Source organism: Lepeophtheirus salmonis, chromosome 4, assembly GCF_016086655.4.
Source record: "Lepeophtheirus salmonis chromosome 4, UVic_Lsal_1.4, whole genome shotgun sequence".
Taxonomy (NCBI): Eukaryota; Metazoa; Arthropoda; class Copepoda; order Siphonostomatoida; family Caligidae; genus Lepeophtheirus; species Lepeophtheirus salmonis.
In genome coordinates, this window is record NC_052134.2 from 22,957,921 (window position 1) to 22,977,827 (window position 19,907).

The following is a 19,907-nucleotide window of genomic DNA, read 5'->3' on the forward strand; positions in this document are numbered from 1 at the left end:
AGAATTAAAAAGATTAAAATGGAAAAGAAATGTGGCCTTTTTCTCCAAAAATATAGTCGTTTAGAGCATCCTTATTGGTGATTCGACCTCATAAATTATTAAATTTTATTATCCTATTTTGAAATTTTTAAAACCACTCGTTAATGCAACTTTTTTTAGTACCTTTAGTTTTTTAACTTTGTTAACAAATAATACCTTATATCGCATTCTAAGTTCCATTCCTCCAACTTTACTAGCAAAATTATAACACAAATTTTATTCTCTGATCCTTTATAAATCAGCATACTGTTTGTATCGTATAATAAGTGGTACTTAGTATTGGGAATATACTCATACCTCACGTTTCTGTGGTGATTTATCATTTTTTTAACCAAAAGATTTTCTTGTGCATTTGGATGAAAAAATGCAAAATACAATCTTGCAACTATATAAGGCTATGTTTTGAAACCACTTTAGCTTTATATAATTTTAATGTTACGTTTCTTCTCCCAATACTTGGATGATTTTGAAGGTATTGAGAAAACTTAACTTTGATGATTGGGAACCCAATTTTTTCGGATGACTTCATTAAGATCAATTGAGGAAAAAACGTATACCTTTGAGAGATTAAAACACATAATTGCGACAGTTGCTTCGAATAAAATAAAACAAAAATATTTATATTTCCTTTGTCTGATCACCGATTATTAAAATTCCAAATCAAGTAAAAAAGCTATAATTTTAACTGTATTACTGCTATTTAATAAAAAAGAAAATATATAATAAAAAAATCATGCAATTTTGAAGAAGGAAACTAATTTTTTAAATTAAAAAAAAAGTATTTCAAGTGTGAATTTTTGCAAATATCATTTATTCGTCAATAAAAATATTAAAATTATTTTTTTCAAAATGGGATTTTCTAATAAACAAAATACTTCTGAGGGTAATCCAAATATGCTTCGACTATTACCTCAATTATAGTATCGTGTGTCATAGTTATAAATGAACTAGTTTTAAAGAGTACAAACAAAATAAATTTATTGTTTGTACAAACAAGTATCAACTCACGTTATTAACGATGGTATGGCTATTTATTAAATATAATGTTCTTTTACAAGTTGTCATAAGTATATATGTTATCTGGGTGCTGATATCGTATTACTTCTTGAAGTAAAAAGTATCAAAATAACAATTTAAACTGTGAAATAAATTATGTCTTACATATGAAGACATAAGTGTCAATTATTTGAATCTTTAATAAAAAACTTTTGGCCCTTAGCCTAATATCTTGTGACAAGTGAAGCTCAAAGCCTGCCGATTCCATTTCAGTACCATTTCCAAATTCAAGTTCTCTATGAATAAGGAATGGAATAAGATGATCCGCAGCTACATCTCACAAGTGTTTGCGGTTTTCCTGTCCGCTAATAAGCTGTCATTATCACTACTTGCGGCAAAATGAACAAATAATTTTATTATATATACAGGGTGGACCCTAAATTTTGTCTTAAAATTAAATTAAAATAAAACTTGTATAACTCATATAGATTTATAGATTTCATTATAAAAAAATTCGTGATAAATTATTGATTAATTGTCAACAATGTTTGCTTAAAACATTTGTCGCTGTGGAACAATGCAGCTGAACGGACAACATCCATGGTAGAAATTATTATCTTGAACATAATGTGCGTAGGTTCGCGCACAGGTCGTTCCTAGAAAAGGAAATATACATTATGTATATGGACTTCAAAGACAATTCTGAGGTCAGATGGAATAATTTTAACACTATAATGTTTACTTATAATTAATCTGTGCAACTCCATCTATTATTTCTTTTTTAAATACGAGAGAAAAGAAAAGTAAAGAGATGCAAGAAATTTCTTAGTTTGTTGAAGTCTGGCGCGCTTCCCAACAACACTTCAGTAATTCTCAAGTTTTTTCTATTGAGAAACTATTCAAACTCACAAAATGATTTGATTTACCCTATAGGATCTATTGGATACAAAAACCAGAGTCAATTGTAGGATAGGTAGCATTAGGGGGACAATATTTACAGTAGTGGTCACATGGCAACAATCTTGGAGAAAAGTATTCAGCCATGTGCCAATTCCTACTTCAGGTAAGAGATTTATACATTTCAAAAGAATGGTACTCATAGAGGTATTATAAGACTCATTTCCCTATCTTTTTAAGCAAGAACATTCAGCCTCCTTTAAAATTCCAATCCAATTGATTTTAGAATTTGGTTCATTTTGAATGACAGAGTCTGCAAAAAGCACCATCCTAATTTGGCAATAGGGCAACATTGCCATGGATATAGCCCGTGCCTACTCTGATGATGCCTCGTCTTACAGAGTCAAAGCTGTAGTTTCTGCTAAAGAGGACCACTTGGGCTTTATTCTTCTAAATAATTGTAATAGTAGTATTCATGGAAAATTTCGGTTTACTAATTATAGAAATAAAAAAGTTACATACAATTATTCATTTTACAGTATTTAGGGTTCACTCTAAATACTGAAAAAATCTATTTTGATGTCTACTATGTCCGAGTTCATATGAATGCATTCATATTTGTTCTTTGTCTTTAAATGATAAAACACCATAATAAATATATATAAGGTTGGAGTATATGTAATTTTATATTTTTCTTTTAACACCCTTGTTTTTTAAACTAAGTTTCTCGTCTTTTTTTTGTGATTGGTTACATCAGATATCGGATGGGAAGTTCTTATGCATCCACCCTACAGTCCGGTCCTTTCACCAAGTGACTAACACATGCTCCTTTCTATGTCCTACGCACTGGGGGGGGGGGTACAAATTTGACACACACTCATTTGCAACAAGTTATCACATAGAACCAGAAAATACTTGGATTTAAACAAATGATTGTAACACTTCTTATTAAGCATTGAAATAAAGGGAAAAAATACGAAGTAACTAATTTTCCCAACCTATTATAAATATATGTACTATATAGGGAAAAGACGAAAAATATATAGAAGAAAATAAAACTTTGTTTTTCTCAAATATACACATTCCTATGTATTCATTTACAATAAGAATTATTAAAAAAACTTTTAAAAAAGTGAATAAAGTTGAATTGAGGGGTTCCCCTAGTTATATGTACTCAATATACCTCCATAAGTAAAAATGTACATACATACATATCAAAAATAAACAAAGTACATTAGGGTGCCGATCCATATGTTATGAGTATAAAGTTTTACCCCCAGTTAGATTTTAGTCTTTAAGGTCCAAACTAAGAGTTTATTAACATAAAGTCTCAAGCAGGTAACCAAGAAACCGATTTATATTATATGATAAAGTTTTATAGCATAAAGTAGTTACATATCCTTAATAATAATATAGTGCCCTAGGTAGTATTTCTACTTTTACGGTGGCTCATTTAAGGTTTGAATAAAATCTACGAAGGCAATTATAGTTTGATGGCCTCAATGGCCGGGTGTGGGTAACCAATTGGTGGGATAGTAATATGAGCTCAGTTTACAATAATTAAGCATAATATGGTCAGAGTTTACTTAAATGGAATATTTGTCTAGTAATAGTATTGAATAGTAATTTGTACTCGGGTGTTAAGTATCTCCATAATACTTTTTAATAGAACTTTCCAATAAAAAAATCTTACTTCAGAATTTAGTCTGAGTAACGCCGTAATAAGGTAATAAAACAGTACACACTAGTATAAATCAATCATAGCATAATATAATCCCTTTCGACTAGTTTCGCCCTAATCCAAGTTAGGTTATCAAAAATCTTAAGAAAGGATCAAAATATAAAGGCTTTAATAGGGTTGAATGTGGCAGGAATGACTCTCTCTTTGTTGTACGATAAAAAAGGGAAAAGAAATAAAAACCTTTCTGAGAGAGGTAAAGCAATAACTTCTCCATGTTGGATGAGAATTGAGTGCAAAATAGCGTAGCCAAATAAAAAGTATTATTTTGGCTTGATGTGGACGGGAGTTACTAAAGGATTAGCGGGAAATAAAATTTTCAGGGTCCACTAAAACTCATGGAGACTAAGAAATCAGTCCCCCTGTCCTTTTTATACCACAATTAGGGAACTGGGTAAAAAATATACCCCAAAATAAAGCCATTTTATTCATTTGACAATCTGTCAAGTTCACATTCGCAGCAATATCGAGTAGTTTATGGTACACACAACATTTTTGTTAATGCAACCTCTAGTTGGCATCCCCATCGTAAAGGTAATTCAAAATCTCAAAGGTGATATTACATAAGAACATAGTGGATATACCTTGTATTGAAAATAAAGAAATAAGAAAAGCAGAAGAACGACTTAAAGGTACACAAATTTACTAACGATATGTAAAATATACACAAAATGGAAATAAGAGTGCGCGTTATATAAATATTTCTAAATTTATTATCTTTGGTTTTTTATGTTTATTTAGAAATTTCAAAAAAATAAGGTAGTTAGTTTGCGTGAATATAGATTAGAATAAATAAATTGCTTATGAGTTTAATTAATTAATTATTTTGAATATGAAGCATCTATTAATCCTTTACATCTAAATTATTAATGATAATTTCGGTATCAATTTAATAAACGATTCAATTTTTTCCTGAATATTGTTGTAATCTATATTCTCGCAACCTCGCCAGCTTATTATATTTAAATATCTTAATAATTATAAAGAACTAAATTGACCAAAAATCTATTAAAATTGACCTTTTTTAAGCCAATTTAAAAAAACAAACACATATAAAGTCTATTGTGTAACTTCTAATAGGATTTAAAGCACTTGAAGAGAAAAAAAAAGATATTAGCTTTTATGTAAGGGTCTTCATTTTACTCGATTTTTTGGAGGTTATATACATTTGTTATTATTTTTAATCAAGATAGAGTAATAAATAATTCATTTTTTGAAATATTAAAATGTTTGTATCAATTTATATTAACTTTATTTTCATCTATATATAGTTATTTCATGTCGAAATGACACTGAATTGTAGTAATACCCTAAAAACTAGATTTGTTTAAAAAAACCTTCAAGGCCAAAACAATATCTTTTGAAAGTTTTAATGGTCATATTCGGGCTGTATGGCTTAAATAACAATAATTAACGTAGGTTTAAGCATACAGGTGCTCCAAAATCTTCATTTTGTATGCGTAGTGTAATCAGCCTATTATAAACATAAAATTTAATTATATTTCTTTATTTTTTTTGAGTGACATTTTTTCTTATATATTTATTGAGTAAATCAAAAATTTAACAATTTTTAGATAAGATATAGAAGAAAAAAGAGAGAGATCACTCTAAAGCCTCAGCGCGGGATATAGTCACAAGGCTTAATAATAAGATGTTAGACTATGCCTTCCATCGGGTGAAGTACTGAGTGGTTACCAACTAACTATGGCAGAACATGTTTCTTTTGAAAAAAATCACGACAGACATCATAACATTTTCGTTGTTCCATTTTTTTGTTTGAGTTCAAATTGAGAATAAGGTTTTAAGATTTTTCATAATTTATAAGTACAATACAAGGCCCGAATATGAAATCAGCACCCTCTTTGGGTCAGAAGCTAATGTAGTTGTCGTTTTTTTCTTCAAATCCCATGTATTATACTCTCAAAACATATTCATTCAGTCTAATTTCGTCACAATGGAAGAACTATAGTCGTAGCTGCAGTAGTGGAACAGAGATGTGTCTTTGTAATATTCTAGTTTATAATATATGTTAGATCCAGAAAACTGGAAAAACCCCTGGAGGAATATTTCGATGTTGTGGAGGTAATAGGAGGACTCCAAGAAGATCAGAACTGCTGAGTTAATCAAGTATCTTCTCTGGATTGAGGAGAACTGATACGACCTCTTGAACAAGGACCGAAAAAACCTAACAGCCCTGATTTTTATCTGGCTGATTACTTTGTATGAGGGCTACACACTAATAGACGTTCCCACACAACTAAGTTAAGTCTGGTGGCAGCCATCAAGGATCACATCCATCCCCTGGGGCCTTGTATAGATGGGAAATTATATTAAGTAAGCTTCAAGACGCATGACCTAAAATGACTTTTTTTTTAAATTGAAGTAAAAACTTTAAAAAATTAATGTTGTTTTTGTATATACGAGAGAGGGCATGGATTTCATTTTTGAGCCCCCTATAGATTAATTAAGAAGCAGAAAAACTCAATTGCCGAAGGATTTACTTTAATATTGCAGAATATTGTTTCAAACGTACCTAAGAATTAAGGATTAATGTTTGGTTTGGATAATAGTTGAAATATAGTTTTAAAAAAGTAGAATATAACCCCCCCCCCTCTCTCCCCTCAATACTCAGCAAAAGTAGTAGTTTAAGATCAAGCTGTTATCTGACTAGCTATATTGTATTACACCCCAACAATCCTGATATTTTTGAATAACTATTCAACGTTTTGTCCTTTTTCCCAGCACCCTTAGGCTGTTTTTTGCCAACTCTATATTTTTTTCTCTCTTTGAGTAAGACCTAAAAAAACTTAAAATGTAATGCACACTACATATGTGTATGGTACATAAATACAAATGTTATACAGAATGATACCTTTTTTTTATGTATGTCCTTTCATACATATAATGATTATGACTCTCTTTAAAAATAGGGCACATACATACAGAGGAACTCCAATAAGGTATCAAACAACATCTGTAATTTTATTTAATAATTGAATATGTATGTAAATATGAGTACAACACATGCAATGAATTCTATTTCGTTTTTTTTTATTGTTCATGTATGTTAGTAATATTTCAGTGGTTCTCAAACTTTTGTAAATGGAGCGTCTTTCAGATTATATATGTTTACTAAATGTCAGGGTTCGCCTATGACTATACTTGGATTGTATCTTTAAATCTGTGTCTTATGTACCTTGAATGTAAAAATCGGTCTTAAATTGTTTTCGTTTACCTAGCCAATCAATGAAGAACGGCTCTGTGATCAATTCAAGCTACTATCTTCATTCAAATATGTATTTGTTCTAAATTACAGGGAATTGGAATCTTTTAAATTATATTATAATCAGCCAAATGCATGAAATGATGCAGTTGTTTAAAATAAAAATAAAAAAATAATAAGAAATGGAGTTTTTTCCATTTATTTAAAAACACATGAATGGTTTACAAGTTATTAAAAGATGGGGAAAAGTCCCCTTATACTATAAAAATATATAACTGTGTTACAGTTTAAATGCCATTGAGTCCGTATATCAAACGATTGCGGAAGAAGTGTGCTTTTTGATCTGCAAAAATAAATTATTGCTGGAGTATTTGGTATTTTTGCTTCTACTCATATATTTCTCGTCTCATTATAAGAGTAATGAGCCGATATGACGCCTTGAAACTTATACCAAACGTATCGGTAATTATATTCTCCGCCATAGATAATAGATATATTACTCCATCACAACAATAAAGTAAATGGAACGATGATTATAAAGCTATAATAAAATTATTATTCTCTAGATTGCATAAAAAAATTGAGTTTGAGATCCTAATTAAATCGTATGAAAAAAAATAGCTTCATATCGTTAAAATCAAGATCTCGGAGGTCCATTGAATTCAATCAATTTTAGACAAAAAAAACCTTCTTTTTCATTTTTTAAATGACTGAATATGTCTAAAGAATAACATTTAAAGGATAAAACTTTTGAAATAACATTTTTTTCATATTTTACGAATTTGAAAGTATGTTAATACAAAATTTATATACCAGAGATTACCCTCAAAATCGGGCCACTCTAATGCCCCCATGTTTTATTTTAATGGTGAAGTTAGAACCATTTAAGTATTTTTTGGAAAATAAAAAGTATGTTGTTTTTTTATCATCACTTTTTTAAAAAAGCTCTTCTTGAATCAGATAAGATTTCATTGTTTGACCCTTGATTTTGTTTTTGACAAGTAGATTCTAAAACTTGAAAAAATAGAAAGATTGTATTGTTATTCGTCTATTAGTTAATACTTTTGCTAACTATGCTAAAAGTTTGAACTTAATGTCTTCTTTTCTCATTTGAAAAACGTATCATTGACTCACTGATACGTTTAATTATGTTAGAACATCGAGAATATAAATGCTACAACATATTCTTTTATTATTATTCTACGTGGCTTCAAAATAACTATAACAATATATGTACATACTTTTTATTGCTAAAAATTAAGCGTATGCAATGAAAGTTAAGTATAAATAATCATTTTGATATGATTATGCATAAATGGTATATATTGGTTTACTATTTAGTAAACGAACTAATAATTATAAAGTATTTTTTCTTTAGTCCTTTATTTCAAAATGTCATCAGTTACAAATAATATAAAGTAATTTTTCACGCCTTAAGAAACCCTGTTATTATTTTTATTGTTATCTAAGCAAAAGCCAATATTGGGATAAATTAATATATTATACTTCATTTGTTGCGTTCGTTTTTACTTAGAATGAAATCTAATATTTGAACATATATAAATGTATACTTTCTACTATGACAATTGATCAAATGTGTATTTTATACCTTGATTTGTTCATTAAAAGGAGAAAATTGTCTTTAAAATCTTAATGGAAAAATGGATTAAATCTAGGATTTCATTGTAATATACACTATACTTAAACTCACAGTCGTAAGTAGTTTAAACCAAGGATTCCTGACAGTTGAAATGGATCATATCCCCAAGAGAATATGTTGTAAATAAATAGAGTAGATTGTTGGTAAAATGTGGATGTTTCCCTCGAATTGATGGAGGTTACGAAGTTAGCTATAGAGAAATATAAATCATTTTTATTTATATTAATATAGCTCATTTGTAATATTCAACTATATACAAGGCCTCAACCAAATTTAAACAAATATACATGAAGTGATATATGATTCGCCATTTGGTTTGTAGCTTTGACTAAAACAAGGTATGGCTGGCATCAGTAACACGAAAATATACACTTGATTTTTTGTCAACTGTCGATTTATCTTCCCTAATCAAGGTTCAGAGCTTTGGTTAATTTTAATGAGCTTTGTTAAGCTGTGAAAAATTAACAACAATTATTGAAAAAAATATTTAATAGCTGGAAATAATTGGATATTCCCCATCTGATTTCTGGGTTTTTTTCTGTTTCTTTTCGGGTGAAAGGTCGCAAGATGCAATAAAGTTAACGAGATGAAAGAGGTGTGTAGAGTTTTTACTTTTTGCTTCAAATGTATTTAATACAGTACCTGACATTATCTGGAATATTAAGTGTCGACAAACATACAAAGTTTGTTTTGATAATATAGAAGATAACTCCACAACACATTTTCGGTGTTATTCTTTGTTTTTCATGAGCACACACACTTACACGTAATTACCCAATACTTATATCATGTATTTGTTATCTCCTCAAGAATACAAAAAGAATATTAAGAGCCTCTGAATTCTTTAAAATATAATTTGATGAGCCAGGGTGAGTGTATTTCAGCTTGTTGCTAAACCTCATTTAAAGTCACATTCATTTAAAAAATTAAATAAAGAACTTCCCATTTCCTTTTTTTTCTTTAATATGAGTTGAACAGAACGCCTGTGAGATTTCATATTTTATACAACTCTTAACATATACTGCAAATGTACTTATATAAATTATGATCGGCATCAGTGAATAATATTATAGCTTAGCGTCTACATTCTGATTGCTGTATTCACTCAGTAATGAAAACAATAATATTAATTTAATGACTGTCAAGAGAGTTAATTTATCAAGGTGTTGGATGATATAACCGTCATGAATAATAAATCTGGACACTTCAAGCTCATACCTGATTGCTTTATTACTACATAGTCACTGGTCATTGATTGAAAAACAAGGGGAAGATGATTGTACACTCGTAAAGATAATATGCTTATATTTTTTGGATATTTTGGTCTGCAAAGCATATTCTATTCTGTTTTTACATATAAATAGTTATTGGGAGCTGTTCAGTGATTATGCGTTTTACATAATATATAATAAACCTCTTTACTTCTGTAGAATTATGTTGAACTATCTGAATATCATTGAAATTACCAAACTAATTCAGTCGGAAATCCTTCTCCAAACAGGCAAATTGCTTATCACCTTAATGGAATATTGTTCTCGCTAAGATTGAGGACCTTAACACAAATTAATAAATTATTAAATGTTTTCCAAACTAGATAATTATAAGTTGTTTTACTTAAAACAATAGTTAAAATGTAACAAAATAATAATACGATTGTTTTATTATCTATTTAATTGATTGAAAAAATAATATAAAAAATATTCCTCAAAATTTACATTCCCTAATTATGATTTCTCCGTAATTTTTTTTTTTTTTTATCTTATTGATTAATTCGGGTTTATTTGGGATATGCAAATGATAATTTGTTATTGTGATTGTTGTGAGGCGTGTAGAAATGTCGAAATCCTTCCTATTATTAGTTGTACAACTATTATTGCAATAGTATTACAAACTATTGCAGCAATATGAAAGTAGGAAATCCTTAGAAAATTTGATGTTCCCTGTATCATCCAAATATTTACTAAAATATATATCTCTTTCTGGAGAGAAAAATAAAAATTACAAGGCAACAGAGGCTTATTCAATGCATCGTTTTTAGTTCTGTTTGTAAGATAAACTCTATATGTACAAATTAAGATATAGTTGTAAGGTCTTTTTTTTGGTATGAGTGTTTCATGTTAAGAAAAACTAATATCCATTTATTTTTCCAATATTAAGATAATGGTTTATATCCCTTATACAAAGAAATTTGAATAATATTCACAAATAATTAGATGGAGTTGTTCAAAGCTACGAAGGTAGGCAACAAATGATTTACTGTATTATATTTATAAACGTTAATAGATATTCACTCATTTTTATTTTTTTCATACCTACAAGAATATAATACGAAAATAAAATATAATCCCCCCTTTATATACTACCAGGCGCAGTTTGCAAGTGGCAAATTTTATATTTTGAGTTAGATTCTTTGTAATCTTAGAGAAAAATAAACGTACGGGCCAGCGTTTTCCCCACATATGTGACATCAATAAAATGGACTTGCTTACTTCTGTCAACTAATAAAAGTTGTATGCGACACACCTTTCTTATCTACCACCTTGAATATTATACAGTGCACATTGTATATCAAACTCCACTTATTTTTGATCTTGACATAAGAATCCGTCACTAGCCACCAAAGTATCTGAAGCCCCTCAATATATTTTTCATATATACATATATATGTGTTTCATTAACAGCGCTCACATTTTTTTTCAATAAAACGAAAACGGTTTGAGATATCAACGATTTCTTTATTTGCCGTTAAAATATGTACATTCAAGTTAATTTAAGAATGAAATTCAATGTCGTTTGAATGACCACCACGTGCACGTTTTACAAAGTCCAATCGTTGAACCAAATTTTCGACTACTTTTCCCCATAAATTGGCTGAAACTGCAGCAATTTTGGGTTAAATATTTGTTATAAGCACTTCAAACGTCGACGGATTATTAGTGTAGACAAGAGCTTTCACGTGACCCCAAAGAAAATAGTCTAGAAGAGTTAAATCGCACGAGCGAGGCGGACAATGAACTGGTCCATTTCTGGAGATAAGACGCTCACCAAACTTACTCTTCAATAAATCGATTGTAACATTTGCTGTGTGTGAAGTGGCACCGTTTTGTTGAAACCACATATCGTCCAAGTCCATATCTTCCAATTCAGCCCAAAAAAATCGGTTATCATGGTGCGGTAACGATTTCCATTCACAGTAACGTGGTGATTGTCATCGTCGACGAAAAAGTACGGCCCAATGACACCGCCAGCATGCAATCCACACCACAGTAATTTTTGGGCGATGTAATTGCGCCTCATGTATCACGTGTGAGTTTTTCACGGCCCAATAGCGCATATTTTGTTTGTTAACAAAGCTATTGAGCCAAAAATGTGCCTCATCGCTGCAGATGATTTTACATTGAAAATCAGGATCATTTTCGAATTTTCCTTCAGCCCATTTTACGAATTCCCGACGTTTGAAGTGGTCAATCGGCATCAGTTCTTGTGTCAACTTGATCTTATACGGGTGCACGCCAACATCTTTTCGCTAAATTCGCCACAACGATGTCACAGAGATGCCCAACGATTGAGAACTGCGCGTAAGAGACAAATTTGGGTCATCTTGAATTGATGCGCTTGCGGCAACAATATTTTTTACACTTCGTGCATTTCTTTGTCTCACTGGTACAGGAACATTATGTAGCGTGTATGTGGACTCAATTTTTTTCACCAAACGTTGAATTGTTGATTTTGCAGGTCGATTACATTGACCATAAATTGGCGTTAACGCTCTTAAAGTTTGGATCAAAGACTCACCACTTTTGTAATAAATATTAATAATTTGTAAGCGTTGCTCGAGTGTGTACTGCTTCAGGATAAAACTACAATTATTTCTAAGCACAGCTGTCAAAAAAACAATAACAAATATGACGTTGTTTTCGAAACCTATCAACGTAAAATGTGAGCGTCCCTATTGAAACACCCTTTACAATAGGGTGCGTCATAAAACCAAAAGTTGTGATACATGGTCGCTCTCTTATAATTTGGTTCCATTCAATGAAAAGCTATTCAAACGTAAAAATCAAGTTATTAAATTTATACATAGAGGTTTCTCAATACCCAAAAATTAACAAAGGAATTTTGGAATTCTTGTCGCGTCAAGGTTAAATTGGCAGGTCGTCATCTCATCATGTTTGAACAGGTTACAACAAGAACAGATATCATTTGTTTGTGTAAGGTGTGAACTTAGGAAAGCTGCTATACGCCATTTGTCATTCAGCCAACTTCTTTTGATCTTATAACACTAACCCTATTCAGAATAATTGGAACTGTGAGTTATTAAAAAAATTAACATTATCTATTAATAAATTGCTCTTCATTGTCTTTACAATTTGGATAGGAAAAATGGCAATGGAATGCATGAAGCGAACTGATGAAATTTGGTTGTTAGGTAAACCAATTCTCAGATTTCCTGGACTTAAATTTCCAAGCCGTGGTGAATCCCTGAAAGTTATATTTTTATTTGCATCAATCAAAACCACGGACCATGACAGTCGGGTAGCATGGTTGGAGAAGACAGAAAAGGGTCTGCTTGGGAAACTAACAAAAGAAAAAGGTTGGAGGAGAAACAATGGTGCAGCGATCGATGACTGGAAGAACAACATCTGACAACATCAGCAGTCTCATCCTCGTTGGAAGAAAATGAAAATCCTTGCTTTCCTCCAAACGGTCCTTTAATATAACATTGGGAGGGAAAACTAATGCTTAACTTAGTTGGCCAAGAAAAATTTGTATGTTTAGCCATTTTAGTTTCAGGTGAAGGTGTTGAAAAGATTCTTTCATTACCCAAGATTAATAGGGGGGAGACAAACTCAATTGCTTCGGAGATCGTATCACTTTAAGTAAAATGACATATAAGAGACATAATTAAATCGCTTTCCCTTTCCACCACAGTAACAAATAAAGGGTGCTTATATGGTGTCTCTCTGAGGCTTATAATGTTACTTGAAGGGAAGCTCTTGCACCTTGCCTGTCGACATCACATTTTGGAGATTATTCTTCGATCTGTATTCTCTAAACTCGTCATTGAGCCATCAAAAAGTGCAGAAATTACTTTGTTTCTACACTTTAGAGATTGCTGGGCTAAAATTAACAAAACACATTACGGAAAAGTAATAGAAAAAATGCCACTCCGAATATAGTGTTGGAAGGATAATATTTGCAATTTTCTCAAAGTCTCCTTCACTCTCACCAACCATGGGATGATTATAAAGAATTAACTCTTGGAATTAACTGTTATTTATTTTATTTTTTTTAAATCTCTTCCACATGGTTTTTTTTCGTACTCCCGGTGCTTTGTATTCCCTGAAAATCAGGATGTTCCAGGAGGAGCTTTATAAACTGCACCCACGGCGTGTTTCATCTCGTGTTTCATTTGACGCACATTTCTGGATCAAACTTGGCGATTTGTGGGCTGTAATAACTAAACATTACTTGTTCTCATGATTTAAAGCTACGGATGGTTCCGTGGTATCTCGACGGGACCTTACATTACTCAAAGAACACTTGAATCGTATGAAAACTATATCATTAATGAAATTGATACAAAAGCGATGAATCAGTATTTATAGTATATATCAGAGGTCGCAGTTGGGTTTGCGCTCTTTAATGACGCTCAAACGAATAGCGGCAAACTCAAGATGGTATCAAATATGAGCACCGTAAAAGATTTTCCTAGGTCAAAAAAGAACATCGGTGAACCTTTGCGAAGGGGGCATACAACATAAAACATACAAAATTTACTTCCAGGAATTTATATTTTGCTATTTTTTATTATTAATAAATATTACATTTATTTAAATAATTCAATAAACTACCATTAAAAGTATTTTGTAGGGGGAAAAGGAAAACATTAAGAAAAATACAGAACTTTACGAGGGATGTGCGACCCCTAAATATTTCGCGATTGTGTGTTTTTTTCTTGAGCAATTGGCACAATTAATCAACTGAGCAAAAAAATTGGGACATTTTATTTTTTTATCCCTTATCCACTGATATACCCTAATGAACATACATAATACACCAACTAAAATTAGTATTTTGTAATGAAGAAAGCTTTCAACGCCACTGCTATATAGGTATATGATAAAAATCAGGGAGCACTTGATACAATGTACTCTGTATACACACTCGATAATACTGGTAAAACACCTGCTAGATTTTGTTAATATTACTACAGTATTATATCTTAGATCAAAAATATGAGGAGCACTATATACCGTACACCCTGTATACACACTCAATGCTACATGTAAAATGCCTGCGAGATTGGCATTAATATTGTTAATTTGTAGATCAAAAATATGAATATATATTAGGGGTCCAAATATATACAGTACACCCTGTATACAAGATTGATTTTACCTGCCAAATAGGGCGGCCCGAAAACCGAATAGTTAAAAATCGAATATGGCCAATTAGATTTAAACATTATGCATAAAAATACATACCAAATTTCAGATGGGTGGAAAAACATTTTAAGCTGTCAAATCAGGATTGAAATATCAATGTCCTATATTATTTTATTATATCTCATTTTTTAGCATACATTACATAGTAATTCAAAATATTAAAGTTTATTTTGAATAAATTATTATTTCATTCATTGGTATCTTATTTAAAAGAATTTCAAAAGTATAAAACAGTGGTTTTAGATTACTTACACATTCGAAATATGTTTTCAACCGTATATTCCCACCCAGCACAAACTTTTAAATGTAGTAAAATTATATTTTATTAATGTAAATCTCACCTATCTCCTAGAAATTCTCCATGTACACCCATTTGAGAATCATAGGATTATAAGCAATCAAATCTGGTTTTACATATTTGTATAACCCCAACAATAAACCAAGAAAAATAGTATTGCAGAAATGAGACAATCCTGACTTTACTTTTTCATTCTTGATTATTTTATTTTTAAAGATATTTGATATACATAGAACTATTGTCTATTTATATACCTCTTCAAGTATAACCAGGTTAAAACAAATAGGTGTGGAGATATATTTAAAGTCCCTGAAGAATGTACAAAATAATATATAAATAATAACCTAATAAATATATATATTTTTAACTCCATCGTATATTCAACAAATTTTAAATTAAATGATCCCTTGATAGTCAGTTTTTTAATAGTAACTGATCTTAATAAATGGTGCAACAATATAATTAAGCATTTTAAAAATCAGTTACTATTAAAAAACTGACTATGAAGGGATCATTTAATTTAAAATTTGTATTATGATAGAATGCCCTTAACAACTCGTGCAAAAACAATTTTCTTCTTTTTACATAAAAGCACCAGGCTAAGGGCAAGTCCCCCCTTAACCAGCACTAGCTGTGGTAATTTTTGTTAAAGAAAAACACTAAAATGCTGCTTGTTAAGACAAATATTGGGTATTACTATATGAAGTCTGAAAAATATTTATTTTTGATAAATTTAGGCTAAAAACCAATTTTCCGAAAGCTTTTATTTATTACTTAAACTAATGCTATTTTCTAAGAATGTATTTTTGAATATAATTAGCTTTAACCCATACAAATAATAATTATCTTTTTGTATTAAATATTTCTTGATATAATAAAAGTGAGCGTTTTACCAAAATTAAAACACAAAAAATTTTAATGGATTGACGGCAGCTAAAAAAATTATTTTTCTCCCTAAAATTTTGCATACTATTTTTCAACAGTACGTATCAACTTCTTATCACTAGCCATATATCAATTTCCAAAAAGTAGTTTTACCTCCTCAAACCAGCCCGCTCTACTACCAAACGCCTACAAGGTTTTATTTTTGATATTGTATACATATCTTAACTTATACTGTTTATTGATACGATAAAAATTAATACAGTGCACCTTATATGGATGCTTGATGTTACAAAAGGTCTCTGATATTTCATTAAAATGACTTTATCCAGATAGACATACAGAAAGAAAGAGAAACAGACATAAATGGCTTAATTTATTAATATATACAGATTATTAATGATTCTATTGAATTGTCTTACAATTTATTTAGTGTTTCTTTAAAGATTTTTTTATCTGTTCATATAAGAATTTCAATTCAATGCATTCCTTTTCTTACAGTACTCATCACTACTCATGGTTATTTTTTGTATTCAAGTCCTTGTATTCGTGATTGGGTATGTATACAGGGATAAGATCTCATCTGGATTCTATGATGGCTTAGACAGAGGTTTAGATAACTATGGAAAGGATACTGGATTAACTCAAGCCATTGATGGGATTCAAACAACTGTAAGTTGATCTTCAATTGTTATTTATTCTAAAAACATTTAATTTTTTGTTAAATAGTTACATTGCTGTGGCCTGTCTAATCATTCTGATTGGTCAAATACTCCTTGGGGAACAGGACATCGAGGGAAGTTGCCACATTCGTGCTGTTTATATACAGAAGAGGCTGTTTGTGCTTCTGATAGAGACACTGCCTTTGTTCATCGACAGGTAAAGCATTTTTATTTCCAAGTTTTATGAATACTTTCGTGTCTATTTCCCATCATATAACGTATATACATACAAAAATCATGCGAAAATAAAGAAAGGCAACTAAAAAAAAGAACCATAATAACCTTTCAATAGATATGATTAATTAATGGGTCTGAAGCTCATAAAAATATTATTTTCGTGTCTTTATTGTATTTTGTACCTATCCTATCACAAAGGAATGATTGTGGAAAAGGAAGGGGAAAAATTAGACAAAAGTTTTTGACATTAAAGGAAGAAGGAACCTACCAACAAAGTTATTCCAAGGTTTACGCGTAAACTGCTACAAAATAAAAATGTTTTGGTTCTTCCAAAAACTAAGCAAAACATAGCCACAACAACTAATTAATAATAGTTTTTTTCCTCATTCCTTTTTCCATTGAGCCATACCTATACATACCTACATTGTTCCTTCTTTTTTTACTTTCAACATATAAATTAAATAATTATAATGACTTAATGATCTAATTTGAAATTTTAATGATCTCCTAGGGCTGTTATCGAATCGTTGTGAACTTCTTTATGGATAATCTTTCTAAAGTAGGAATCGGAATATTATGCATCGCTGGCTTCCATTTACTTGGAGTCCTTCTCTCTTGTTGCCTTGCTAAAACGATTCATCAAGCTCAATATGAAGAGATTAGGTGAAAATACGAGGGGCAAGCGTCTTCCAATCAGCAAAATCACACAGCTTCTAGGTATTTATTTCATATTTTTTTGTGGGTTCATTAATTTGGGCGAGTGTCGTTTGCTATATTTATACAACACTAGCGTTAGTACATGGTATTCCCCGGAGTTTTGGGATGTCAAAGAACTCACACGTAATTACAATATACTTGGACGTTCTCTTGAATAAAATAATAATAATAAAAGTTCAAGAAACAAAAATAATATGACGTCATGAAGCAGATAGTACTTATTTATTTTAGGTCTTACCATAACATGTGTGAAATCTGCGAAGTTAATTCATCTTTTCTATCTGAAAAGGGAATAATTAAATACTCCTTTTTTGGTTTATAATAGGTGCTCCGTTGAACATCATTTTTTTTACCTTACACATCATTTGTCCTGTAGCATAAATCGTTAAGACTTTACATCAAGATAATCTAATTTATCACTCAAAGAACAACACAGAAACAGAATTTGAAAAAAAACAAAAAACTAGACACAATGATTGAAGAAAATGTTTATGTGTATCACTATAGTTAATTCTTATTTTTTTAAACTATTTCAGAGAAATGACGACTCTAACCACAACCAATCATCCATCAACCTCTGTGAGTCACTACTATGTCTCACCACCTCAAGCTGCTCCTGCTGAAATGGAAGTCGTTCTGCCCCCTCCTCCCGCTCAACAAGCAACGACTAATATCCCCTCAACCCAACATCATCAAGACCCAGGAACTCAATATCAGAATAAAACTTGGGAAATGACTGTGTTACACCAATCAGAGCCTTCACCTCAAACTAGAAAAATCCCAACCCTTCAATCATCCTCCAGTATCTCGCACTCCACTCCACCACAGCCACCCCCCAAGCCAACGACACAAGTACAAATCAACCATCCAGTAGTTGATAAAGCCTATCAACAAGAACTTTTACATCGAGTTACAGCTCGAAATGTGCCATCTCCTTTTACAAACAACATACAAATACAGCCCCTGCACAATTCCTCACGTCATACAGATGTCGGCTCTCAATGGAGTCTCGGAGATCATGACCATTATGGGGATCCAGACGAAGAAATTGAGGATGAAGAGGAGGATTATGGAGAACGCCGATCTCTTCATCGGAAACATTCGTTTGATGGGCTGGACTATTGACTATAGCCCCACTTTTGTGGAATGTGGAGTGAGGACTCTTCTTAAGTAAAACTATTTATGAGGGAGGTGTGTCCAGTGAGCTCCACTTCTGCAAAAGTGTGAACTGATATGAAAAAAACTCTTTTATTTTTGTTTTGATATTTCTTCTATCCTTTAATACTTACTATATAACACTTGTCAAGCTGTAAACATAAAAAAAAAGTAAGAATCACAATTTTTTCGATAAATTGTGATTGGATTTATGAATAAAGTAATGACAATTACATTTTGTTACCTACTAATACCAATGAATATAAAATAGCTATAACTACGAAAGACTTACATAAAATAAAATATATTATCCACAAGTTTTGCCATTTTGTAGTAAGAATACCAATTCTACTGCCATCAAAATCTTCTGTGGATTTGAAATACACACATATGTGCTGTCTTTATAAATATTATATTATAATTTCCATATGAATACTATTTTTATCATGTATTTGAATAATCTGAAATGACAAAAAAATTATAGAAATTGCAGATAGAAATGACATCTTTTGTTGATTTATTTTTTGAATAGATTATAAATGGATTTATGATTTTATCAAATTTGTTTTTGGTAATCAAGAAACAATAGCTAATTGGTAGATGTGATATTTTAATACACAAACAAATTTGGTGTAATCTTTAACAAATAGATTTATTTTTTAAAGAAAAGTTTCAATGCACATATCGTAGCTAATCCATTGACTCTTATTAGGTCACGGAGGCTTTATGCCTTTATTTTCGCCAAAACATGCCTTAGTAGACCTATTCAAAAATATATTTTTTTGAATTTTGATATCTTTCTACTTTTTTCCCATGATTTAAGATGTGAGAAGCTCCAAAATCATTTTTATAGGGATCTAAGTATGTCCTATTTACTTCCTGATCGGTCTTAAAGTTTTTCCAACATGCCTTTTTTGATGATTTTGCGTAGTTTTTGGACAAAGCATTATGTAA

General features: G+C 30.8%; 1 protein-coding gene across 2 annotated transcripts in view; it reads left to right on the forward strand.

The window, feature by feature from the left end:
* LOC121115646 (tetraspanin-6) overlaps positions 1-19,453 on the forward strand; it is a 143,290-nt gene extending 123,837 nt beyond the window's left edge. For both annotated transcript variants that reach the window (XM_040709736.2, XM_071887733.1), the window contains exons 3-6: positions 16,684-16,854; positions 16,912-17,061; positions 17,593-17,798; positions 18,335-19,453. In XM_040709736.2, coding sequence (XP_040565670.2) covers positions 16,684-16,854; positions 16,912-17,061; positions 17,593-17,748 — 477 coding nt within the window. In that variant the 3' untranslated portion in view covers positions 17,749-17,798; positions 18,335-19,453. The remainder of the gene's footprint in view (positions 1-16,683; positions 16,855-16,911; positions 17,062-17,592; positions 17,799-18,334) is intronic.
* Positions 19,454-19,907: the final 454 nt, after the last annotated feature.